Source organism: Syngnathus leptorhynchus, chromosome 16, assembly GCF_054491065.1.
Source record: "Syngnathus leptorhynchus isolate UIUO chromosome 16, UIUO_Slep, whole genome shotgun sequence".
Lineage (NCBI taxonomy): Eukaryota > Metazoa > Chordata > Actinopteri > Syngnathiformes > Syngnathidae > Syngnathus > Syngnathus leptorhynchus.
This window is the reverse complement of record NC_141210.1, coordinates 3612281-3640009: the sequence shown is the minus strand read 5'-3', so window position 1 is coordinate 3640009 and position 27729 is coordinate 3612281. Positions and strand designations below refer to the sequence as shown.

The window sequence follows — 27729 nt, the reverse complement described above, 5'->3', positions numbered from 1 at the left end:
TTTACGTTTTAGCATTTTTAGTTATTTTCGTTTGTTCTTTTTTTTTTTTCCTTTTGTTATCAATAGGAATAAAGAAAGGCAAACCTAAAAGGAAATCCTCCATCTCAAAACTGTTTGGTCGAAGACGTAAGCGACGAGTGGAATAATGTTCGATAATTTGATAAAGCGTTACCTTACAACTTTGAGACATTTTGAAGTCATTGTCCGCATAAAGCACATACCGATTTGAACATTGTAACTTAAACTTGTTATTATCACTGTAATTAGTTAAGATTTGTGATCGTAAAAATCAAAGAGGTAAGAATATGTTTTTTAGCTCCCACTAATCTATACGCAGCGTTAATCAGTACTGCCTGCTTGGAATAAGAATTGATCTGATTAATTGATCAATTTTCAATCCCAGATGGTGGTCGCGTTGGGCAATATCACCCTCTGCTGTTGTCACTATAACCCCACACTACAGGATATTTACTCAGAGACATTCCTTAATCGAGCCTTTTCTGACTTAGGTTAGAAGTGTCAAAGATAAAGTTAGCCCCAATTATGAGTGTGTGAGCACACCGCTTAATTAATGGCAGGATTATTGTTCGATCGAATGCAGGATAAACAATTTATTTCTTTGGCCTTGGCTGAGGTCTGAACTTGATGCTCATATTTGTTTTCTTGTCATGTAAAGAAAATGAAAAAGACTATTTGTTGTGTTTATTATTCACACATTGTCATTGGTTTGCTGTCATTTACTCATATTACCTGCATGACACACACACACACACACGCCGACCATCCGATAGTTATTCTTTCCATTCTACCTTTGAATAATAACTTATCAGTGTGTGCTACTTTAATGAATCATTAAAAAAAAATGTAGCCAATCAGGTGGCGCGAGGTCAAAAGTAGGTTGTGGGCTGTTGAAATCGTTCCTGCTGCATTATGTGCATATTAGACACACGTGTAATCCTTCCACAGCCTCCCAGCCAAATTGAAATTATTTCATTAATAATTCCAATAATGGATTTTAACAAATTTCCTGTAACGACATTAGCGGGAGAAGACAGAGGGGTTGGGGGAGGACGCGGGGGTCTTGTTAATTAAGTAAGCCACACGTGTTGAGCAGCCTCCATTTTGTACTGTAGGTGGCAGCCTGGCTATGCTCTATCACACACACTCTTACACACACATAGCCGCCACTTGCAAAATCCAATTTGCCTCACTTGCAGACAGTTAATTTCTTTGCTAATTTTATAAATGCTGTAAAAAAAAAAAAAAAAAAAGTTGAGCTGTGCCGACGCCGTAGCGCTATGTGAAAGAGGATTAGCTCCCGCGCTAGCTTATGGCGGCCAAGGCTTATAAACTATAGTGCGGCCTTATCACGCATCTGACATGCTTTAATTAAACATTACTCTTTGCTAATATCTGCACGGCGATTGCAGCACACCTAAATGTGCGGCCTCCTCGCTTTTAGCATTTTAGCTGGCAAAAGGAAAGCACGTTGTAGCAACTTTAAACTCCGGTGTCCAGTAAATCCTTTGAAGATTAGCGTGTGCGCTAAAGCTGAAGAGTATTCACACATGCAGCACATACAAGCTCAAATATTCTACAGCCGATTTTTATTACTCCGCCTACTTTTTTTTTTTTTTTTTGCTTCCTTCATTTTTCAACCAATTTAAACCCTTCTCATTCTAATAGATTCAAAATAATTCTGGATTTTTTTTTGTTGCTATTCTGCCTGACAAAAGCTAAAATGTAGATGAACTGCAACAATATGACACAACTCGCGTTGAGATGCGTGAAATGGAGATCACAGTCGGAACTGAGTTCTGAAATGATGTTTGGGAGTCTGTGTGGAAAAAAAAGAAGTGGCACGCGGGTGATGCGTCTGACAGTCGAGACTTGAATGTGTGATATTAGAGTTAATTAAAGCTTTGCGCCCCGTCTCCTGCAAACGCTCGCACTGGTGCAATTAAGAATCAAAGGCGAGGGCTTAGTGTCAGGGGGTGGGTGGGTGGGGGCGCTCGATACATGCTTGCAACGGGGACCCGATTCGCCCAGCTAGCGCCGAGCGACAAGCATTAACAACAGCCCCAAATTAGAGGGACATTAATATTCATAAGTCAAACAATTTGTGCTCGCGCGCGTGATGAAACGGAATCCTCGGAGGTGAGCGCTCCTGTCCGGGCTGCTCATTAGAATATACCATTAGCCGTCAAGTGCTTCATCTGTATGAAAAGTCTCTTGGACTGAATTTGTAATCTTGTTGGGGGAACTTTGACTTCGAAATAGTACACTCACCGGAACGTAACAATAGGTACACCCACACATATTGTATCAAAAATTGATGCCTTTACATGAATAGTGAGTTAATTAATTGAACATTATGTGGTTGGTGTACAAAAGGTGTTCCTCATATATTGCATGGCTTGATCAAGTTGTCGAAATATTCCACCGTAAATTAGTTTAGACCAAAATGGTTCTGAATTTCAGTTCGAGGCAAGGCAGCGTTATAGAAAGAAAATCAAGAGCTCAAGAGCTTTAAAAAACAAGTATAAATATTAAATAATAGCTTACTGAAATGAGTAATAGAATGTAAAGTGTGGGATTTAAAAATAATTAAAAAAGACCTCAACCATAGTAGTGCGGGAAGAAATTAAACTGTCCACTCTGTCCAAAATAGGTCAAATTTTCTCTGTGTGATTTATTGTTATTTTTTGTGTGTGTGAATGATACACGAAAATGGAAGCCAATGTTTTTACTGTTCTTATTTTTCTTTTGTCCGCAATATTTATATTTGCAAATATATATCATATTGATGCTCTAACAAGGGATATCCTGATTTTTAGTGAACTCAAAATATTTTATTTTTAACTAATAAACACGTGTAAGTTTTGATAAACGTGTGAATGTGGCCTTTGATTTCACCTGCAACAAAATAGTCATCTCTGTTTTGATGTACTGAACATAATTTATCCCTGTATCAGTTCAAATTGAACTCTGCATGCAGCTAAATGAATGATCATCAAAATATTAGGAACAATAAGTACACAGTTGTATATTTGAATGACTACATTCATCTTTCTGTAAAAAAAAATAAAAATGTCCCCCACCCCATCCCTAGACAGTACCTAATCTTGTGACCCAGGGCTCACACAAGCCCAGTTGCATCATCTTTAGCTCCACCCCCACGGCGAATGGCTGTCACTGGCCTTTAATTACGATGCTCCAGGTAATTTGATCAGGCTCATTAGCTCTGATGAGTAAACGAGAAGGGCGCCTCTAATTCATCGGGCCCATCCGCGCCCTAGATGAGGCTTCTCATCAGCGCCGTCATAATATTTGAATAGCAAGCTTAAAGCCTCAGATCTGAGCCTCCACAGAGCGGCTTGTCACTTGGATCTTTTTTTTCTTTTCTTTTTTTTTTTTTAACTCGCGTCCTCGCATGCTTTAAAAGCTTGTTTGTTTACATTCTGTCACTTGAAATGAGATTCTCACACCTGCCGCAAACAAAAAAATTGCATTGTTTTGTTACCTTTTGACTGGCAAAGATCCATTTTCCGTGCCACGCGACACTAGCGCTGAAAGCGGGGCGCGTACAAAATTTGCATTGACGAGAAATTATGCATGGCGGGCGAGTGGGGAAATGAAATATCTGTAGTGCATGACTGGTAGACTTGACAAGTGCAGCTTTCATCCATCTCAAATGAATAATTTTCACTTGCCTTAACCAACCGTAATCCAAGCATGTTATCAGTGGGCGCGCAGGATTCTGACAGATTTTTTTTTTTTTTTTTTTCGGCTGAACGCCGTCGCAACTTTCCACTCAATGCCGCAGATTCACACGAGCAACACTCGTGGTCTGAGCCACTCACTTTTTATCCTCTTCCCGCCGTGTGTCGGGATCAGTGAAATTCCCTTGCAACACAATATGCGCTCGCGAGGCCGGGCCCCAAAAGATAGTGTCCTCGCTGGTCCCGTTCCACCAGTGATTCAGCCTTTTCACGGGGATGTGGTGTGAAGACCTCTTTTTCACCCTGTGGCCCTTTGTCCTCTATTTCAGGGCCTGTCTATGCTAATATGCTACGCTAATGCGCTCGCTGGGCCGCAACATTAAGCAGCGGCCTAGTGTGGCGAGCTCAGATTATACCACTTGTCCGATTTAAAGTCTTTTTTTTACCCTTTAGGGCCACTGTACATCTTGTGTTAACTCATTCACCGCTAGCTAAAGCAAAACTCTCCGTACTGTTAGCCATTGTGGAGCATTTGGAGTGAGCTTTCAAAATGTCTTCTATGACAATATAAATGCTGAATCGATGGAGTTAATATCAAGTCGAAAGGTTTCTTGACAATATGTTGTCTGAACATGGTGTTCTGATGAATATTGTATTCGTGGAATATGAATTAAGCAGTCAAATCTGCCTGTTTTAATCCATCCACAGGAGGCGGCCATTTTGTCACTTGGTGTTGACTAAAGATGCCAACAGTGTTCAGAGCTCAGGTAACAACTCACCTGTTTTCTAATTTTCGTTATGTGACGTTTGCAAACTGAGGTATTGTTTGATATTGTAAATTTGAAAAAGGGAAATCGGAGACTAACTTAACGTCATATTAAGTGCCCTCTTCATTTCTGAGATGGCTGTAGGGTCTTTCTATTATGTACACCTTTGGGAGATAAATTTGTTAGTCTCGAGAAAAAATTCTTTAATGATAGCAAAAAAATAAGGCACTTGGGAATTTGGAGGGGTGTGTATCATTGCGCAATTTTGAATTGAGTTTTGTCACAAGCTTCTCCCACTTTCATCCCACTCATTCACGCGCCATATCCCGTTAACCAAATACTCCCGACAATAAACAATTAAATGCGTAATTTGTATTTACGAGGCTAATCCGCGTGATAGCTGCTAATGCGCGGGGTTACCTGGCTATTTTTCAATATCCACTTTCACACAAGCCCCGGCGATAAGAATATTAACCTCCTCGGTTTCAGGTAACTTTGAACGCTTGAACATCTTGTCTTAAAGAGCCGAGCGCGTGAGCGGGAGTCTCAGCCTTGGCATTTAGTGACATTTTAAGCCTTTTAACAGAATCCAGATGGGGATTTGCCGTTTCCACCAAAGGAAAATAATTTATATCCTCCATTTCGCCGAAACTGTGGGTAGAGGGATTAAATACAGCACAGAGATTTGTATGTGGTGCAAGTAAAACAATGTTGTGACTCAGTTAATACATTTGCTCTCATCCACTTTCATGTATTTATTTTTTATTTTAATTTTAAATGGGAGCCGTTACTCATCGAGCCGAGGTTTGCTTTCGAGCCAGTGTGTCGAAAGTGTGCGGTTGACACTCGTGACAGCACCAATTACTTGCATCACCTCCCGATCAATCTTCCTTAAAGTGACAATATGCGGTAATTTTAGCTCCAAATAACAGCTCCGGAATCACTTGGATTGATACGCTGGCTTCTAATAAGTAGTATAGCTTTGTCTCTTGTTGCCATAGAAACCAAGAACTTTATGATTGTCGTGGAGCAGCCAGGACACTTACATTTTTTTTTTCTTCTTTATATATATATATATTGTTTTAATTAATCGTCTGACAAATCAGTTCTCGGAATATCCCTTTACTTAATATCAGGATTAGCATTGTCTTAAAAAAAAAAAAAAAAAATCCAGATCATCAAAAGACAATACCACGATCCTAATGCGACTTAAATCTATACTGATGATTTTCTATTGGCAAAGATGGTTAGGATGTTTATTTCTATTTGTTCTGTTCAATAGCGGTTGTCACAGTTTCTCAATGTCCATAGGGCGTGTGCCCTTGAGCCCCCTTAAAAACAAAACAATGATTCCTTTCAGCCTCTATTGTAGTTTTACGCCAGTCCCTGCACACGGATCACAGTTTGTTCCACAAAGGCTCCTTGGCACATGTTCAACGGGCTTGTGTGTGCGACAAGCAGCATTTGTGTTGGATGTGTGTGTGTGCGCGCGCTTTGATGCACTGCCTCTTTATCTCACGGACGGCAAGGTTAATGAAGTGGTGGCACTTTTGGAGGAAGTGGAATTGGGATGAGTAGCGAACAGACCAGAGGAAGCTTGGAGATGAAACGTCCGGCTCTTAGCGGCTCTAAGTGGCAATTCTGCTGTGTTCGCCACAGACAATAAGAAAGGCAAACGGGGGTCTTGGCTGGTGGGGGGGGGGGGGGGGGTAGTGGAGGAGGGGTGGGGGGGGTCGTCATCCTCTTAAACACAACAGACGTCTCAACGCGGACGGGTTGATTGCATCTCTTTTAGGGGGGCTCATGAGGAATGACATTTACATTGTAAGTTGAGCTGTCAAGTAAGTCCTCATAAGGCTGCTGGAGTGTTTCCGTGACGCCTTTAATCCCGTTTTTGTGCTCGGACGTGTTCCCAATTGTGCTCACGTCGAGGCTAATAAGCAAAAAAAAAAAAAAAAAGAATACGATGCTGCGACTTTAACCAAAGGGCGTCTGATGTAAAGCAGCTCCTGGAAGTCCTTGCAAAGATTTTGGGAAAGCCAAATAAACTTTTTCTAGAGTGGTGGAGGGTCAGAGTTAGTGAGACAACTCTGACAATGTGTGGAAATGATTGCATAGCATATGTTAGCTCTGGGAATGAGGAAATTATTTGGTTTATTTAACAGCAGACTCTATGCCGCTTTTTGTCAGTCCGATACCATTATTAGTGCTCACTGATACCGTGCCTCGATACCTTAAGTACTTTTGTCCCGCCACTTGTCGACCAAATAGTTTTCGGCTTTTCATAGTAGGTTTCCTTGGCTTGTTTGTTTATGGAGTTTTTTTTTTTTTGGTATCATTTCAGCTAGTTTAGGAACATTATTTTTCAGGTTTACTTTATTTGACTCATTTGAATAACCTTGGTTCCATGCTTATGAATGAAAAGACAAAAATAGATTTGCGTTTCCAGTTTAGACAAAGACCAAGAACATAAGCTAATGCTGACAATTCTTCCGCTTTTTCTTTTTTCCTTTTGCTTGTAATGTTCCAATTCCCTTTACACGCAAGCCAGCTAATAGGTAAACAGTCCTGTATGGACGAAATGAAGCCGATGAATTAGCATATAGATGAGTTCCTCTCACGCAAATAGCGCTCTTTTGCCTCCCGTGTGCTCAGCTGATATCACGTATGTAAAGTGTGCGTAGGCCACCCCAAAAAAAAAGTACATTCATCAATTTCAGTCATCAAGCCGTCTAATGCGAATACTTCCCCCCTCGTTATTTCCTCATTGCTCAAAAACCATGCCTAAAAAGGCGGACGGTGACACTTGCCGCAGCGGCGTAATTGTTTCGACAAATAAGCTAGCAAACAAGCTAGTGTAAACGGCCATTGACGGGGGGTGAATGGAGTAAATACGAGCGCACCTCGTCGTCAGCGCTGACTTGTTTTTGATCCTCATTACTGTAATTCCATAAAAACAAACACGAGCCTCTGTGAAGTATTTGCGGCCTAGCTGTTGTTAATATGCCCAAAGAAGCTTACGGAATTGGGTCAGCTAATTAAGCAATTAGCTTATTCCGGCTCCGCGGTCAGGGCCGCCGCTAATCCGCAGAGAGTTTCGTCTGCCGCCCCGACAAAGCGCCGCGTCTCTTCCGAAGCCATCTTTTCCCATCCGCGCGGCTAATGCGCCCATTTGCCATGCAAATCCCCGCCAGTGAATAGCTTGTTTATTGTCAACTTGCTACACGGAGACATTTATGTAGCGCCGCTCAAGTGTTCTGCACTCGGCGTCGGGAGCTGTGTTAACACACATGAAATCCCAGACAGATTATGAGCGGGCGTGAAAGCCGACACGCGTAAGCGACGCGTGTTTTCCTCGCCGTCAGCGCCGCTTCGCTAAACGCTCCCCGTCGCAGCCGTCGGTTTCTTGCGCTGATTGGTGACTGTTGATTTGCTCTGTTGTTGAGATTATGTGATGGTTGTGTCTGATGTATGCTAATATGCAAGTTGTGCATAAATGTCACAAAATTTAGGAATATTAGTTGTTTTTAAAAAAAGCAATAATTGTCACGTTAATGTTTATTTATTTCCCTCCCCTATTTACAGATTTCTAATCCAAATCTTTTCATTGTGGTTCAGATAAAAAGATAAACAAATTATTTTTATTATTGCTATTATTCTAATCAATAAATAGACAGTAAAAGGAATCTTATTACAAAATGTCATCTTAAATAACATTTATGAACATTTTATATTTGCTTTGGAATCTTGATTTATTTTAATCAATTTTTTATTTCATTGCAATCTATTCAATATTACTTAAACAACAAAAAGTCATCACGCTACAACTTCGAAGCGGCAAACCAGTTGCACGTGTGCCGAGTCGAACGCAGTCGAGTCATTTTGTCGACAGATGCGATCGACCGCTACCCCGTCGCCATTGGCCCGACTGAACGATAATACGTTTTCCGCGCTGAAACGTGACGAAGGTGTGCCACAATATGCTAATAGCGCTTTAACGAGAGCGAGGCGGACAAAGTGCAGCTCATTGAAGGGAAAGGCTTCGAATGCATTATTAGCGGGTGGAGGGGGGGCTGATGCCACTTTACAGGCACGCTGATGATATGCAAGGTGTGCAAATGCATTTGCAATCTCACTCATCCCCTTTCCCGTCACTTCCCATTCAAACGCGCTCATTAAGCTTACGCGTATCATCAACCCGATGTGGCAGGGATAAAAAGCACGTGAGCGACGGCCGGAATTCAAACAAGCATTCTCATTTGCGAAGGTCATTACAGAGCGGCATACATTAGGAAATCTGCTAATTATCAAATGGCTTAACTTCACATTCACTGGGATTATGTCTGCTCATTTGGAATATGTTGATCCCCGCTTTCCTTTTCCCTCCTTTTTGCTTGCCACCAGACACTTGACAAGCCACGTTCCCTCTCCTTGTCGGTCATCTGCGCCGACTGGGGCCAGGCGGTCAAAGCGGGCCTCGATTCATATTTGCGTCAACGCTCGCCAAGCCCGATGATGATCTTGGCATTGAGATTTCATATCGCTTTTCAAGTTGCGTCAAGATCCTTTTCCTTGCACTTTAGGATTACTTGGCTCAGCCTTTCCTGCACGTGACATTTATCACCATTAGAAAGTGGAGATTGAATAATCCACCATCTAATGACATCCCGTTTGTCGCAGGGGACACGCCGTATTTTGTGCCTCATCCCTCAAGTACATGTTTTTATTTTTAGTTAAGTATCAGTCTTGGAGGAAAATATATTATTGGTTGAATTCCCAATCTAATATTACTGAGGAATTTCGTCCTTATGTGTTTCTTACAATTAGGGATTTTTTTTTTTCCTAGACGTGTAATTCCACATCCACTCCAGTAGGTAGCAGTAGTGCCTCTGCAAAAGTGTATAATTTTCTTGACCAATTATACGATTTATAGTTATGCTGGCAATATTTTTTTCTTCCTATAATAATTGTGAAAATTTTAATTAGACTCATAAAACATTTGCCCAGTGTTGGACAAAAAAATGAATCATTTTGTTGGTTTTGTATTGTCCTCGCTACCAGTCAAAAGGTCCTCCGAGATGATTTCTATTTAACGGCGGGACCTTGTCAGAGACCGGACCGCTCCTCCGCCTTGTTGGACGAAATCACTGTGATTTTAGTCTATTGAATAATCCAGTGGCCAATTAAGTGGGGCGGCAGTGCCGGGATCTATAAAAGGTTAATAAGCCTCAGCTGCAGTGTGTTTCTCTTGAGCAAATGTCACTTAGACGCGGGCCAGCGCGGGTCAAGATCTCCCTCCAGATCTAAATTTAATCACGCCGCATCACATCGCCCCGTCCTCACCCTCATTAGTCCTCCCCGGCTTGAGCGGGAGTCCGATCTGTCCTGCTTTTGCCGCTTTTACTTCCTAAGTGAACAACTCCAGAGGTCTGCGAGCCACATCTCTGCATCATGTCCTCTCTTGACCCCCCCTCCTGAGTCTGTGACCTTATAGAACAAGAATGGGGAAACTGGCGGCAAACTTTGTGGACCCTACATTAATAAAAAAAAAAAAAAAAAAGTGGTCACATGATGGTGGTGTCACGCAAAAGCGAAACGGCCCACTGACATTAAAAAGGAATTACGCACTGAAAATGGGCAATAATTCTCAGGGCCCCTACAGAAACGATTAACATAATTCTGATAAATAAGCAGATGGTAGAATGTGAGAATTGCGCTAGATTTATCTTAATTAATATCTTGAACCTACTCAGTGAAAGGTAAATGGCTCCGGCGGGGCCACAGATATTCCTGTTTTCCTTGTGTGTGTGTCATTGACATGCCATAGTGGCCTGAGGATATTAAGTTGCTCTCCAGGTATACATCAAACCCAGGCAAGCTGCTGATAACACACATATACACATATCCACACACACACACACACACACACACACACACACACACACACACACACACACACACACACACACACACACACACACACACAGGTGTTTGTTTCACATCAGACCACATTGTGTTTTTTCTCTGGCATTCACGTCCCAGAGATTAGTCCGAGCCCAACCTTTTCCTTTTAAAAAAAAAAAAAAAAAGGACTCAATTGTGTTTCCATGGCAATACAACTCGCCACAGTGTAAATGTGCAAAACATTACACACAAACAGAAATGTATACACACACACCAAAAGTAGCTGTTATGTTATTTTGCCCGCAACACATCCTAATGAGTGTGGATTTCTTGGTTTGCTGTCAAATAAAGTGTGACTTTGTTTCGCTCAGATTAAGGCAATTAAAATGTTAATTATTACAAGTGGAAAGGGGACAAATGAATTCAAATAAATTGATGTATTTTTTTTTTCCCCCCTCCTTAATTAATTCACTGGGTTCCTACTGCGCTGGGTAATTACGCTTAAGTGTTTAATTACATATTTTGATGGGATTCTCAATTAGTGCGGCTTAATAAATGATCACATGACTGTCTCTCAGGTGCTTTGAAATGAAATATTACATTACAGCCCGGTCGGGAGGTGTGCGTCTGTCGCCGCGGAATCTCCCCATGTCGCCGGAAAAAAACAATGCGCGCGTTTCCATTTTAATTAGCGGTTACGTGATGAATGTGATCTGTTTGATGCCATCACACGTGGGTAAGGAGAGCCGCAGCAGCCCCTGTTGTACTTTTGGCCAACCATTCGAGCACGCATCCAACACGGATACTACAGTGCACTAATTACACTTAATAGGTGTCGTACATCGGCACTTGTGACGCATATTTTTTCAGTAATTGAAAAACAAGTTTAAATGTTACAAGCGCACGCATTATCTCTAAATGCTATTTTGTCTCACACAGAGCCACAGCGAATGGATGAAAGGGCCCCATGCATCTCAAGAGCCACGGGTTGGAGACCCCTTAGCGCATGGCGAGCTGTGATTAACAATATCCCTCGGAGGCGGAGTCAATCCAGCATTTTTTTCCATCGCATCTTCTCATCAGGTAAGCAAGCACACACAATCCACAGAGACCGTCGCGCAATCCTGTCTGCCGTCACTCACATACTACTACATACACATACTTTTCATTTGATGGACCTGATCGGCTTAAAAAAAGTCAGTGTCTCACCACAGGGGGGCGCTGCTCTTTCCATGAAAATATATCAAGTCGTGTAATGGTCTTGAAAGTGGTGGAATGATGAATGAAAGTGAAATTTTGGGGAAATTGTAGTTGTAATGAGAAATATAATTTTTTAAATGATGACGGTGATAGTCGGTCAAAAAATGCGGAAGGAGAAGCACGAAAAAAAAACAACTAACTCGGAAAAGGCGAGATAACAAACTGAGGATTTTTTTTTTTTGTGGTGTTCCCTGCTTCTTCGAATTTTTTAACTGAAAACAGTTTTTTGTTTGGCGTTCTCTAACAGTATGCGCTGGAAGGTGTCACAGCGTACTCACGACACGTGTAATAAGGCGAATGTGATACGGAAGGGGAATCCGCAGCGCTCCGGGACATTGTTACCTTTGCCGAATACGGCGACAAGGCGAGAGAGAAGAAAAGACACCTGAAATGTTTGAAGCCAAATGAGCTTTTCAAAGGCAATAATTAGATTTGTGCCGCCTGCAGGTAAATTACTTGCTAACCAACTCAACTGCCCACTAATTATAAAATCTTACCCGGCAGCAAATCCTAAAGTGGCAAAGGCCATAAGACACAAAACAAGAAGGCGAGAATGACGGCAAAAGCATGTTAGGCCGCACGCTAAACTGACAGATAAGTGCTCTAACCTTTGAGAGGATTTCAACGAGATAATTTCACGTGGCGGCCAGGTGGCGGTTTTATTTTTTGAAAGAGGAGCAACGGCGGCTGGGTGACAAGCTGCGACTTATCTGCGCTTTGCATATTCCGCAGTGGATGTCGTGCCCCAGCAAATTGATTTGTACAACTCCCAGACAGTCAAAGCATATTGAATATTTACCCTCGCCGGAGAGGAGGACTCAGTCGTTCTTCAGAGAGGACATATTGTGCAAAATAGATCTTGGACACAAATAGTTGAGCCAGTCCATCCATCCAGTGTAAAATTACCCAACTGAGTAAATGTTTTGTTTGAGGTAAATACTCGAGTTTGTGTAGTAACATTGTGGGATATTTGAAGAGTAACTGTAGTCCGATTATTTGAGCGGAATGAGGAATCTGTTTTGGAGTCACATGTTCTAGACTTCACTAAACACAATGTATTGATTTTTAATCCAGCTGACCTTTTGACCTTAATGAGGACAAGCGCTGTAGAAAATGGATGGAGACGTTGAGTAGACGAGACCTTTGCTCTGACTGTGTCAGTGTTTACTCACAAGCAGGACCTGCGGGACAACAGAACCCGAAGTCAGGGCCTCGCCAAAGCCAACATGTCCGCTACCCAAAATATGTGTGGCAATAATGTGCCGCTCCCGCTGGAAGCCTTTGAGCCACAGCGACCAAACCAGTCATTAGGACGCCGCCGCCAGTTGGCGCCAATTGCCACGTCTCGACCCCCTCCCCTTCTCAATCGTTGTCGCGCGCGGCTTCCAGCTGGAGCAAAAGATCCCCAGCGAAGCGTGAGATAGAAGGCTCTCCATCTTGGCAACATCTCAGGGCTGCCCCTGCAAATCCCCCCACAGGCCATTAAAGCGCTCGAATATGTTGCGAGGGAAGAAAAACTACAGGCCCGCCTTCATGCTGTAACAGCCATTACTTAATTGTGGCGGATTGCGCGAGGCCCGAGTGTTGCCTTAATTAAGCAGCTAATTGCAATGTAGCTCTTGATTAGCTTAGGGGGGATGGGAGCGTACGCGGCCGCCTTGATATGTTGCGCACACTTCAGAGTCATTTACAGAAATTGGAGCTAATTTCACTCCCTCCATCGCTCTCTCTCGCTCGTCTGCATTAATTTAATTTGGGCTGCTTTTTTAGCTCATTAACACTTCTAATTAATACGCCGACACCGCCATTAAGACATCGCTTTGAAATTGCCGTCTGGTGACGGATCACGACGACGGAGGAGCAGCGAGAAGACACTCGCGCTCTTTGCATTATATATGGATGTACATCAATGCACGTATGTAAAGCTTTAAGAGTACATCATGGCCGACACTAATGGGAAGCTGTGGCAGGTGGCTAAATTGGATATGAAAGGGATGCTGATTGTTTTCAAATGTGATTGGGCGCATTGGCATCGGCGCGTTCACGTGATGGCCTCGGGGGAGCCGGGCGGGTTGGTGGGGTGTCGGGGGCCAGATGCTGTACGCAGCTGAAGACCACGCCTAACTGAATGCGTGTGTTTAAGTTTGTCATTTTAATGAGCACAATTTAGTGGCCCGCTAACGCTGCGTGAGAAGCGCCATTAGCATTAGCATCAGTCGAGCCCAACGCCAATGACTACTTTTAGCCGCTTGCTATTTTATTTGTTTTGAGGATTTTTTTTTTTCTATCCCATGTGTAAAATTAGTGGTGGGAAAAATGAGTCCAGATGTATTTTTCCCTAATTTTGTCTATTTGCACAGTTTGTAGCACAATTACTGTCTCATGAAAATGGCAGACTCTCAATGGCCCATTATATTGAATAGGAGCATTCTAAGTGTGTAAACAAATAGTTTATTTGTCGATGTTTTTTTTTTATTATTGAATTGGTTCATTTTTGGAACAGGGATGAAAAGATTGAACCGCCACAATGCTATTGCTATACTAATTTCAAGTGATGCACTCATTGTTAATTAAGCACACTAAGACCAGCAATTAAATCCAATAAAACACAAGATTTGTACACTAATACTACAGTTAAACAATCATAGATTTATTGCGAACTTACATGGGTACACTGGTACCTTGATGCTAGTTTAAATAATTCCAAAGACTAGATATATCGAGCTTGATAACTAGATAGCTAGCTAGATAGCTAAATAGCGGGGTGTGCATCTCTCCAATAAGACATTTCAATACATATCTCATTATATGGAGTACAATACAATCAATATATATGTGTATATATATATATTTTAAAATGGCACAATTTAATTCGGTAAGCTAAAGTGGGATCAAAATTGCTTCAATATAATACAGCGGAGTCCAAAAGTGCAATGAGTTTATCGGTATTGTACAAGTTGAACGAGCTTTTCAGTAATTTACTGTAAATATAAATACACATACAACAATGTCAATTATATTCATGCCAATTAAATTGTGGACATTGATAATAATGTAGGATGGGATTTTTAAGATCCCCAAACATGATTGTACTGTTTTCTGTTTTGCCCGCTCTATAGCAACGTTCTACACTATAGCAACGTTAACACCTCCTTGATTGTCTTCCATGAGATGAGAAAGGAGCATTGATTGTAGGCTGGGTGGGTGTTCGCTTAAAGGGTGGGGGTCTTTGTGTGTACGTGTGGGTGTTTTTCCTGCAAAGCGCTTCCCTTGCCGAGTTTTCCCGAGGATGGAGCGCGGTACGGGGAAAGCCTGGTGTTTAGCACTTCATTAAAAGTGCCTCTAATAGGAGCCACTGGGGAGACGCTCCCTGCGTCATGTGTAAAAGCCATCAACATCTGCATCAATTAACCCCTTCGTCCCCGCGGGGCCCATTAGGGAGGAGGAAGCCCGAGAAAAAGCCTCCTCCAAAGGCTGCATATGGCGGCGCCACAATAGACGCCGTCTAATTGCCTGTTTGTTTTTGTTTTTTTTTGTTCGTCAAACACCAAATTAGACGTAAAAGCCTCTGAGCAGCGCTTCCAAAGGAAATAAGGAGAAATGAGGGATTTAACGGCAGATAAAACTTTAATCACAACTCGTGAGTGGCCGTCTCGCCGCCCGTGATATTTAATTCCCTTTTGACTGCTTGGAGATGAACAAACAAGTCCAGCGAGATCATCCGGCGACGTCTAAATCGGCATTATGAGTTTAAAAAGTCTGTTTGAGACAATAAACGCGTACAAGTAGGGCGTAATTGTTGCGACGCCGAATGATTTTTGTGGCCGCTAACGGTTCCATTGTCAGCTGTAATATTGTCTGCTATCGATTCCGAGACGTTTCATTAAAGCATTAAAGCAACGGCGGGCAATTAGAGCGCATTTGCAGCTCTGTCGTGTTTTATCTTGAAATTGTCGGTGATTGTGTAGAAAAGGTGCAAGAGAGGAAAGACTTCAATTTAATTCAGTTCTCGATTGTGATTTACTCAGCCCGGTGTTTTTTGGAATTTAGATGAGAAATTGGAATGTTTTTAAAATTGGATGTTATGGCAACATTGTAAACAGACTCAAGATTTTCTTTTTCCTTTATTTCTTTATTCTTGTAAGTTCACAACAAATCATTTGAATGAAAAATTTCAACTTTCATTTGCTAGCATGTACATTCTTCTTTTCCTGAGTGAACCTTTTATATCCAAAGATTTTCCGCCGTGTTTTCTTTTCTGTCAAATCGACAAACTCGGCACGTAACTCGTTTGTTTTCCCTCACTGATATCGTTGGACAAAGCCCAAACTAAATCAAGAGTAATAAAATCACTCATTTTGCCTAATGAGCATATTAACGGCGGCGCTGGCGTTTAAGCACAAACAAGAACAGCAATGTTAATAATTGCAACTCTCTGGTGTGGGCCTGATGCGAGCGTTAATAATTAACAGGTCTTTGTCTTATCCCCCGGAGGCGCTCTTGCTATTATCCCGCTAAGTTACAAGCGAGTAATTACGCTGTCACCTGGCGGGTCACAACAGCGCCCGACATCTTTGCCGGCCTAATGCCGCTTTTTGGGTGCCTACGGATCATCTGGCAGACACCTGCTGACAGTTAGGCTATTTTAACTTATTTAGTTGCTCTCATTAGAGGATTACCTCCTGTGTTTACATATTAGCGCTAATCCAATTGAGTCAACAAGGGCACTCGGTGCAGGCGATGAACTACTGAGTGTGAGGGACGCCAAATGGGAGGGGAGAGCATATTAATTTACTTCTTTGCATATTTTTTGTTTTTTAAGCCTTCCACGGGGAAAAGTTACATGACAAATGAAGCTTGACAGTGTCAGGCCTGTAGAGGGCGCTCTCTGGATTTCAGCTAGCCAATTAATTTTTTGGTGTGTGATTCAGGCAGGGATGAGCCTATAAAAATACATGACATGCAGTCAGGCCTCTAGAGGGCGTCTCTGCTTGTCAACATCCTCCTTGAGTTTACATTTAAAAAAAAAAAACTGATTAAAGAGCAAAATGTGATCCATTTTAATGAGCAACCTCCTGCCGTATCATCAGTCCTGATCTTTGACCCATGAGCCAGCCCCTGTGTCAACTCACACTAATTAGCTTTTGATCGCGCACACGTACACTCATTCTGTGACATGTTGGGGAAATTACAAAATAAATAAAATGTTGACGGATGGCCGGCTGAACCCAAGGCGACCTCCAATAGAAAGGTGGCCCCGGTATCATGCAGAAGTCAATTAGGATGTCCCGCTCTCTATCGGCTCGTTACTGTCGGCTGTATTTATTTAGTTCAACCATTTATCTTTGCCTAATTAGTCTGCAATCAATAAGCCAATTGATTTTGCGGCGTGTGCTCGGGCGCGGTGCTGTTAAAGCATGAAAAATAGATGCTAGCTGGCCTCGCACATGAGAAGGAAATTTAAGTGCCAAGATTGCAAACTTAATGCTAACATGTAAAGTGAAACATGGCTACAAACGCGGGGAATTAAAAATGAGCATAGATGTCGTTAGCAACCTTCAAACAACTGCGACTTTACCGCACACGGAGCAGCAACAAATACATGCTCTCAATTTTCCCGTATTTGGCTAACCTTTTTAAAATTATCTCTTTTACTAAATTTTCTGCTCCATTATTGTGTCAAGACACGCATGCTAAAACAAAGCTATACACTCTTTTATATATCTTTTTCATTCCTTATTTGTTTTGCCTTTATTGCCTTTAAAAAAAAAGAATAATAAAAAAATGCCTTTTTTTTTTTACAGTGCCTAACTCCATATTTTGACAGATATGTGCGGCTAGCATACTAAGCAGTAGTTCACTTCAGTCCAGAGAAAGCGACACCACCGACCACCTCCATTCCCCCCCCAGAATAATCCGATTGCTAATATTTGTGTTTTATGTCACCATAACTGCAGACAATACACATTGTAATTGCTTCGCCCACCCAACCTCCACAACCCCATCCCCTCCAAAAAAAAAAAAAAAAGTGGGTTGTCTTTGTGTGTGGTTGAAGCACGGCTAGTAAAGTAACACCCATTAAAAGCTAATTTGCACCTTTAGGCAGTTCATTAATAGTGAATAGTAGAATCACACCAATATAGTCTGTGCTCACCTTAGGGCACCATCTCTATTCATCAAACACACACACACACACACACACATATGCGTACACTCACACACACCTCTCATTTCCAATAACATCAGTCACCATTGTGCAGCTGAGGGGACAATGGGTGTGTGTGTGTGTGTGTGTGTGTGTGTGTGTGTGTGTGTGTGTGTGAAGGGGGTCAGGGAGGCAGTGTAAAAAGCCTGTCCCATGTCATTCCTCATCATTTGGATGCTAAACAAGGTTAGCTGTGTCCTCACCAGTGAAGTGGTCACCATAAATTGCACACGGCGCTCAATCCCGTCTGAAATATGATGACATGGCGACAATAAACATCATGTAGCTTCGACATGGCGCACGTTGTGTTATGCCGACCGGTCATTTTGATCCCCGTTCATTCCGGGGGTCCACAGTGACGGTGTTATTAAAAAAAAAAAAAAAAAAAAGGATTGTAGTCAATCAGAAGAATAAAGAAAGTCAAATTTGGTTAAATTGTAAAAAAGTAAAAATAGAATTGGGTTAAAGGAACAATAAGAGTGGACTTTTTCTAAAACTGGAAAAGTAAAAGTTTTTCAGGAATAAAGTCAAAAATATTTGAATTGTCGTAATAGGAAAAGTTGTAATTTTATAAGAATTAAGTTGAACGATAAATATTATGCCAGTCAGGTTGCGCTATTGTAATAAACAATTTGACAAGAAAACTTTATAGATATTTTTTATTTAAATTTGTTAATGTACTCTATGTATATTATTGCGTGGTGCAGTTCTGCTGCCAGCCGGTAGATGACCCCCCCCCCACTCATCCCCCCCTCATGTCCTCCCCATCGGGGTGTTCTTGTCTGCCTTTCCCTTTTCATCACTTGATGTCCAGCTGCTGCTGTCAACACCTTCTCGCGGGCCACAATTCATGGCTCGGCGGCAGCAGCTGAGACCCGCCGTCATGAACTTCAATCTGCTGTTTGCGCAAGAGGGCCTCACCCCCGCCAGTCGGCCTTAATCAAGGGAAACGCCCCCTTTTCGACAGAGGGTGGGAAGGGTCGGGGCCCCTAATTACCCGGCTGCTGCCAAATGAGGAGTTTCCAATGTGCTTAACATTGCTGGCCAACCACCAGGATGCGGGCTAGCACTTATTTGTGGGACTTTTTTTTTTAATTGGTCCTTAAAAAAAACCCATCATGTACATCATTATATCAACCTTCAGTCGTTGCTTTCTGTAGGCGAAAAAAAAGCAGAATTGAAGGGGATTGATTGGCATTCTGTAATCCCTAGCAAAAAACTAGGTTTAGCTGAAATGTTGTATTTCCTGTCTCACTCTTATTCTTTTGTCAAATTTACAGTCTCAAATAGTGGGCTCCCATCTAGTGGTCAATTGTGGAGTTGCACCCAAAATAAACAAACAGAATAGCTATGAAATGTCAGAACCTGTGAATGAGTGTTTACTTTAGTTGTAAACCGTTGTCAATCGATATATCGATATTTTGATTGATCCGATTACAACTACCGTATTTTCTGGACTATAAGGCGCACCTTCAATGAATGGTCCATTTTAAAACTTTGTCCTTATATAAAGCGCACCGGACTATAAGGCGCACCATTAATGCATCATGTTAGATTTTTAATCCAAATCAAATCATTATCCATTTTATCTTTTTTATTTCAACTTCAGACGCAACAAATTACTTTATAATCACAAAATAATGATCCATCGTCTTTTTGATTCATGAGTCATAGTCTTCAGCGGGCCACTTATGATTGATTTCATGACACAATGCTTCGGGCCAGTTTAAATTTAGGAATTCGGTCCATATATAAGGTGCACCGGACTATAAATCCTGTACAAGCCAGTGCATGGAGCTAAAAACATTTGGGGAGTTCTTTGAACAACAGCTGGAGTAACACCTTGAAAAACATTTTAGGAATATTTTTGCGATGCTCCCTCCCCTAAACATGGCGTAAATGCCTCTTGCCTCACGGCTTTTGATTATTTTCAACTTGCCGCATTCCCTCAGGGGGTTGAGCTGTGTGTGTGTGTGTGTGTGTGTGTGTGTGTGTGTGTGTGTGTGTGTGTGTGTGTGTGTGTGTGTGTGTGTGTATGTGTGTGTGTGTGTGTGTGTGTGTGTGTGTGTGCCTTCTCGGGGCTTTCTGAATTTTATTAAAGCCTCAGCTGATTACTTGGAGTGAGGCGCACAGGTTGGTGCGTTTCAGCAGTGGAGTGGAGGCCTGACAGGGTCATGTTTAACATGTCCACAGGCAATCAATTCACCTCAACCCCTCCTGCTACTCCAGCCCTCTCCACCTAAGCTGTCCTTAATAACCAGGCAATGGCGAATTACTGATAAGGCGCCGGGGTCTCTGACCCATATATGCCCGCCGCTGCCGCCGCCGTCACCAGTAGAAGCAACCCTCGCCCCGGCGCAAATTGGAGGAATCCTCCCTGAAAGAAATGTACATTTATAATGCATAGAAATGGAGGGAATTAAATTCATTGAGCAAGCGTAAAATTCACTTTTTGTTCTTCGGACTGCTGCGCGGGAGACTGTCGCATTATTGAGACAAAGTCAGCCTAAATACAGGAGTGGAAGGAGACGGTTGTTTACTCGTTCGGTAATAATAAATTTAAAAAAGAAAAAAGTCACAAGGCTGAGTTGTAATTTTACTCTTGTGAAGTCATAATTTTCTGACAATAAATTGGCACTTGGTATAAACAAGAAACATTTTTTTTTTTCAATTAAAAAAAAAAAAAAGCAAGTGTTTTTTTTTTACATATTGCTCAAAGAACAAATTGGCCCAATAATGTTGTCCAAAAGAAATTTTTGAAGAGGCTATAAAAATTCTAAATATAAACAAATATTATTTTGCAAAAAGCTGAAAAGTTTTCAAAGCTTTTTGTTGTACACTGTTGTCTTAGCAACGCAGTGTTTTCCACAAAAATAGATACTGTTTTGATGATCTGAACTTGCGTGGAAACTCATGAAACTTTGCACTGTAGTCAGGCCTGCAAAAAAGAATATTTTAGAGATTTCATTCAGGTAATTATCAATATTATCTTCTCTCTCATTAGCTCATGCAGGTGTACAAGATGTTTTTTCGAGCGTAGCAAACCTCGGGTTTATTTTTCCAGTGGCAAGGTTCCACGCTGCTGCGTTTCTCTTTAGTGTCACTGACCCCCGTGTAAGTTTTTACTTAACAAGCTTGCAAAAAGCTTCTACATTTGCCCTCATATGACAGTGACTAATTGCCCTGACCGTGTGAGCTGCTCGTTAGGCTAAGGGACTCGCCTTCCTCTTTTTTCCCCCCCCTTCCTCTTCCTCCCTACCAAATTCATTATTTTGCCTATTCACTTCACACTTACACACACACACACACACACACACACACACACACACACACACACACACACACACACACACACCCCTACCCCTACCCCTTCTATTGAAGGTTAAGAGATGAAATTTTTTTGTCTCTAATTATTGCATGTTGCAAATTGTCCATATGCGCCATGGTGGTGTTCAGCTATTTAATATGCAGTTCATTACATTAAATAGTCCATTCATATATGCTTTTGGATGACCTTGCCGCAAAATGCTAAGCTAACTCTGCTGTCTTGCTATTCTACAAGGTGGCCATCTTTGTTTGTAGAATGTTTTTTTTTTTGGGCCAGCTGGCTGCGCAGCTGAACGATTATTATTATTTTTTTTGCTAGCTCACCTGCGCAGCTGTCGGGGTCGCGAATGTTTAGATAATTAAGAATGTACGACCTGGAATTGCGAGGGAGAGTCGATCAAAGAGAGAAACATCTATCCGACCTGAACGCCGTGCTTTCACATTACCGTCGTGCTGTTTATGCCAGTTTGGCTCAATGTTTACACTGAACACACACAAGGGGAGTGGAAGCAGGTGGGGTGTTCAATCAATGCCATTATGTGTGCTAATGCTACTTGCGCCTTCGTGCTCCAAATGAAACTCTGTGTACATGTAGCATCGATTGGTCGCTGCTTCCATGTTGCCTTCAGTCGGTTTCCATTCATTACGTGTACATGTGTCCGACATATTGGACAATGCAATGGTAAAGAGGTTAGTTTAGGTGTGAGTTGAGGGATCTTATCTTTTAACGTCCATTTTTCAACAAAATACAATATAACTTCATCTTAATTGGTTGTTTTTTAATTAGATTTCCACCTAATTTAAATGTCCTAAAATGTATAAAGGTCACCCGGTTCAGTGCAATTTTTGACACCGCGGCAACAGAAGCGCGTTGCTAAATGGCTTATTAATTCTTATTTTTATTGTATAAGCTGAGACAGTTTGAGACAGTTTTTTTTCTATTCTGTGTAGCGACGCGTTAAAGAAGAAAAGAAAAGAAAATCACCTTCTCGTATGTTCAGCATCATTTCACGCCACCTTCCCCCCAACCTTTACCACCTTGTGTCAGTCCCTGGACAGTTTTTCAACATATAAATTTGAAAATGATTTGTCCTGCCCTCTTAATAATAGATGAGAGAGAGCACAGAGTCACGGTCCCTTCAATAAACTCCATCCTGGCTTTAATTAGTGAAAGGGAGAGAGGGTGGAAAAAAAAAAAAAAAAAAGACGACAACGACGAAGAAGCACACGGGGCCTGCTGAGGACTTTGACTGGGTGTTAGTAATTAAAAGTGAAACCAGCAAAAGGAGAGGAGGGAAGGAGGCTCTATTTTTAACGGGCAGGCTGTTTGGTGCCAAGTGCCAGTATAAGGTTGTGCAATAAAGAGTGATAATGAAGGTGCGAGACCTCTGGGGGCTGACTGGGCGCTCGCTACAATGGCTGCTCTCGCGGCAGACTGAAATACGGGGAGCAATTAGAGGAGCCAGCGCGTGGACTGGCCACCAGAGATTAGTTAACACCTCAGGAGTGGCGCTTCAGGACAGGCACATGCTTGTTTTCCCTCTCTCTTTCTCTCGCTCGCTTGTTCCCTTTCAACATATCACAGGCATCCGTAATGGCCGCGCTTAGCTTTTTAGCTTTTTTTTTTTTTTTGCCTTTTTGAAGCCCCAGACGGAATGAATCAGTCCTGATCCTTTAAATGTCAAAAGTTTTTTTTTTTGCCTTTTAAATTCGAGCTACGATTGCATCTGAAAGGAGAAATGTTGAAAAATCAATCAAATTGAAAAGTAGCGAAAGCAGTCCTCAGTAAAAAGGCCCGAGAAAATGAAAGTTTAAAAGTTAACCGATTAGACAGCAAAGAAGTATTTTTTTTTTTTATTGTCAATCAATGGATAGCTAGATAGATTAATGTACAGTAAACACCAGAAAAGCTGCCTTTTACACTGAAGCAAAAAAGTAGGAGTTGACGCTAGCTAGTTAAGAACCGCTAACACTAACAGCACCAGACGAAAAAAAAAGTTTAAAACCAGAAATTTCCAGACAGATCGATAAATCAAATTGAATTCATTGCAAAAAGCCGACGCTATGACTTACCCTCAAACTGTTTTGCATTTATTTATTTTTTTATGTCCCGATGTTGGACCATTTCATTATTAACTTCCCATCACACGCCGCCGTTTCCGCACTCCGTGACAGGCTTGGCGAGTTGCCGGAGACCTTAAGCCAAAGAACCAATCAAGGGGACATTGTTAATAGAGGCCACCTATAAGCCGTTAAGCCACTATGTGCATAATGTTATTTAATTGGAGTCATAAAAAGCCAATTAACACCCCCCCCCGCCCCCCTTCACCACCCCTGTCCTTCTCAGTCTGCGCGTGTCGCCTCCTCGCTGTCAAACTGCGGTACATTTTTTTGCCGTACGCTATTCTTTTGCTCGTCGTTCTATAAATAGGCCGCTTTAGATATTTGGGGGGAGCGCTCACGAGAGAGGTGATGAGCTCTCATGCGGTGGTAAAGATTGCCACAATATACCCGCTCGCAGGAAAAAAACAGCAACAGTGTGTCGCAATATTGGATCTGTCAGGCTCGGGCCATTTAAATTTCAATGCCACTAAAGTGGAATGATGGAGAAGGGGAGGGGGCGAGCGGAGGAAGAGGGAGGGGGGGCAGACACTGTTAAATATGATGCTTGAATGAAAATCTAAACCCTCCAATACCTCTAAGCAATGTAACTCAATGAGATGAATTAACTGTAAATGCCTCATTCTCTGTGTGAGTGTCTTCCAATTTAAAATCTCATTATTCATATAAGATCCTGAACAAGGTGACTCTTAGGATAGATGGAATAAGTGAAGATAATCTTACCGGACAGTTTTATGCAAATAGGCAAATGTATTGAATCAACTGTGAGGAGAATGGCGAATCAAATAAGCTAATAAAGTGGAGTCGGGATGAAAAAAAAAAAAAAAAAATACCATGAATAATGTTTCCCAGCTATCTGGGCTCAGTGTGAACGCCGCCGCCTGTGAAGTTCCAAAGTGCATTAATCCAAAAGCTCTTTTAATGTGCATTCTCTCCGGCGCTTTAGCAGGCCTTAACTGTCTTTTCAATGACGGCCAATCGGTGAACTCTGCATCTTTTAATCGGCGACGTTTTGTTGACGTTCGCACCCAAATGGCGGCGGGCGCAGGTAATAATGGCGCCGGTTAGCGGAATGTGTTGTCGGAACATCCGGACGGGAATTGATTGCGAGCTCAGATGCTGTACCCCCCCCTTGAGTTCATCCATAATTTATTGTATAAATAATAGAACATTCATTACGCAGGAAATAGGAATTTTCACAACGGCTTTTAATGTTGCTTATGGATGTTTTTTTGGTGCTTTGCATTTGTCGACGTTTTGTTGAACTACAAAAAAGCTGAAGATGAGCGTAGAATCCAAAATGTTGAACATCCACAGTAGTTTTGAAAAGTCAACCAGCTTCACTTTACCGAGTGGGATTGAGTAGTCACCGATACCGATGCCAAGTACCGATACCACTTTAAAAAAAATAATATAAAAGATATATATTGTCAAATTTAATTTTTGCTTTTAATTTTTAATTTTTTTTTAAAATCAGACTTTCAAAATCAGTCACCTCAAGTCAACAGTTAGTTAGAAGTCCACTCCGACAGACTAAAATTCCAGCAGTGACTTTAACAAGTGAAGTACTTCAGTAAAAGTCAAGTTTTTTTTTTTTTTTTTGCCTTCCCGAGTGGATTTGAGAGATTTACAGCAACGACAGCTGTGTGTCAGCGGCTGCAAGGCTGCCGTGGACCCGCCCATCACTCCACATTAGAACTCCTTTGAACATAAGCATATTTCACTGTGAGGATGGCGGCGGGAAATGATCCACGGTGCGCCACAACAGCGAGCGGGCGAGATAAGGCGAGCCAGCCGAGAAGCCGGGAATTAGAAAAGAGGTCACCCGAAAATTGACAAGCGATGTGTTTTACCGGCTTGAGCTAATTTTCTCGTTTGCTTTGCCTTCCGCTGGTGACTTTGCGAACAAGCTGCGCTCTGTTCTGGAACCTGCTGTAAAATAGAAAAAAAAAGTCAGCCAAGCGCAAAAGTAAAGTGACAAAGTGGCACCATAACAACGTAAAAGCTAACAAGGAAAAAGTGCAAGGCGACTTTGGGACTTTTTTTTTTTTCTTTTTCAGAATATTTATAGCAAAGCTTTGCTAGGCTCTTCCCCCCCGCATAGATTCCCACTTGCAGGCCGGCTGCATCTGATGACTTATTAAACACTTCCGTCAATAAGAAGCGTGGTGAATGTTAATTTGGGAGCCCGCCGTCGATAAGTGACCATGAAACCGATGCAAATTAACCTCCAAATGTCACGGGAAGTGCCCGTGCCTTCTCTGTTATAAAATAAAATACACTCAGTGACAGGATAGACGACATTATACTTTATAGTTTGTATCGTTTCAATAAAATATAATCAAGAAAAAAAAATCTGAAAAACTTTTTTTTTTTACATAACCAGGAAAAAGTCCATCTTTATTCATGTATTCTTTTTTTTTTTTTATCCTTCCTATCACTTTGCATTGATGAAAAATACATTTAGCTTCCCGTTCAATTATGTATTCACTCGTCCAATTGGTCCATTAGAGCCACTAAACAGACGCAGATGCAAAAAGTAATGATACATAGTGTTTGCTATTAACCTAGCGTGTTATTATTCAACGCTAAGTAGCATCTGCAGGACTAATAGAAGCCGGCGTGCTCGGGGTCACATGATAAATAGCGATGCGCTGATCCTTTCATCCATTACACGGGTCACCTTGTAACTTTTTTGCATGTGATTTTTTTTTTTTTTTCATGTTACTAAATCTCGACAAAGTCCCGCTCGTCAGCAGATATTCCAGGAAGTCATAAGGCTGGTTGGTTATCGGCGCTGTGGCCTTTTGCTAAGCTAGCTAGCATTATTGTTCTTATTATTTTACACATTGCTGATAATTCTCCTGATCTTACCACACACGGGTTCTGGGATTTATGCAGAAAAAAAATGTCCACTTGTTTATTATTGTTTGACATTTGAAAAACAGCCAAGTGAAGCTTCTTTTTATTTGGTCGCGGAAGCGATATGATGCGCGAGAATTTGAGATGAAAGCAGGTTGATATTAAATGTCTTTGCATAAATTGCTGTTGGGAATGTATTCAAGACGGCCAAAAGTTGTTGTTGTTTTTTTTTTTTCCTCGCAATTTCTTACGAAGCGACGCGTCTGCCTCCTCGGGTCTTTTCGTTATTAATTTGCCGGCGTATTGATATTGTCCCGCCAGTATCGCCGTGACGGAAGGGTGGAAGAAAAGAACATGGCGATTTTCTGAAACAATATGGAACTATATTGTGACATTTGGCGGTCCACCAAAAGGTTGTTTGTGTTTTTGAATGCGTAGACTGTTTTGAAATAGTTTTTTATTTGTCTTTAAGGATAGTAGAATGGTGACAAACACCTGATAGTTGTCTCCCTAGCGCCCTCTGTTGACCAACTCCCATGGCTGTAATGTGTAAAGGGATAAATACAGCTCAATTTTACAAGCGTGCCTAATGTGAGGGCCTCCTGAAATAGTCGCTGCACACACACTCAGCCAATAACAGGCTGCACAAATCAGCTTGCTAAAAAACCCTTGTTAACATTTTCAACCTGGAGAATCATCCAAACTCTCTCTTCACCCCCAACCACGTTGAAATCGCACACTTCCAAAAGCGGACGCTATATCGAGCTTCTCTGCGACGGAAAAACTTGAATAGATTCAGAATTTTAAAAGCGGAGATCAAATGAAAATCGCACAAAGGCGCCGGCGAGTGGAATTGAAAGTGTGATACAGATGAGGAAAGAAGGGTTGGGGGGGGGGGGGGGGGGGTCTATATGTAAGTGTGTGTGTGGGGGGGGGGGGGGGGTGAAAACAGGATTAGACACCACAAGCCTGGTTCCCACAGATTGCCTGGAATGGGGAACAGATTTAAAGCAGGTATACTGCGTGTTGACAGCTTTTTTTTTTTTTCAGCCCCCCCCCCCTCCCCACACACATACACATTTAAGCAGACCCATGTCAAAACCTGTTTACATGTGTTGAAAAGAAGCGGAACATGTTCCAATCTGGCCAGCTATTGAACGACCAACTTGGATGCTTTGACATTCGGGGTCGAGCGGCTTCTTTTTTTTTTTTTCTCTCTCTCTCTCTCTCTCTCTCTCTCTCTCTCTCTCTCTCTCTCTCTCTCTCTCTCTCTCTCGCTTTCAAAATGTCTTCGCAGTGTCCCCGCTGTTGGAAACAATCGTACACGTGGACCTGCTTCTTCTCCCACTTTGATTTTTGTCAGCGTACGCTGGCTTCTAAGCGCTTCCTCACACGTGTCAGCAAGTTTGAGAGCTTAAAGTGTTTCATGTTTAATGGGATAAGCAGCAACATGAGCTTCTTTCTCGACAACCTCAACCCAATTGAGTGTGTGTGAGTGTGTGTGTGTGTGTGTGTGTTTTTTTAATGCAATTTGTCAACTTCCCTCTCCTAGTGGGATTTG

At 42.0% G+C, this 27729-nt stretch overlaps 1 protein-coding gene across 9 annotated transcripts in view; it reads left to right on the top strand.

Annotated features, from left to right (window-relative positions):
* micall2a (mical-like 2a) overlaps positions 1 to 27729 on the top strand; it is a 70912-nt gene that overhangs the window by 4486 nt on the left and 38697 nt on the right. For 5 of the 9 annotated variants that reach the window (XR_015068493.1, XR_015068494.1, XR_015068495.1 and 2 more), the window contains exons 16-17: positions 67 to 126; positions 11333 to 11476. Coding sequence is in view for 5 of the 9 variants with exons in the window: in XM_085933777.1 (XP_085789903.1) it covers positions 67 to 126; positions 11333 to 11476 (204 nt within the window). In the remaining 4 variants the exon portion in view is untranslated. Of the gene's footprint in view, positions 1 to 66; positions 1973 to 4430; positions 4490 to 11332; positions 11477 to 11900; positions 13699 to 20051; positions 25462 to 27729 lie in introns of those variants that run through there. The other 4 variants (XM_085933776.1, XM_085933774.1, XM_085933779.1 and 1 more) reach the window with 4 other exon arrangements.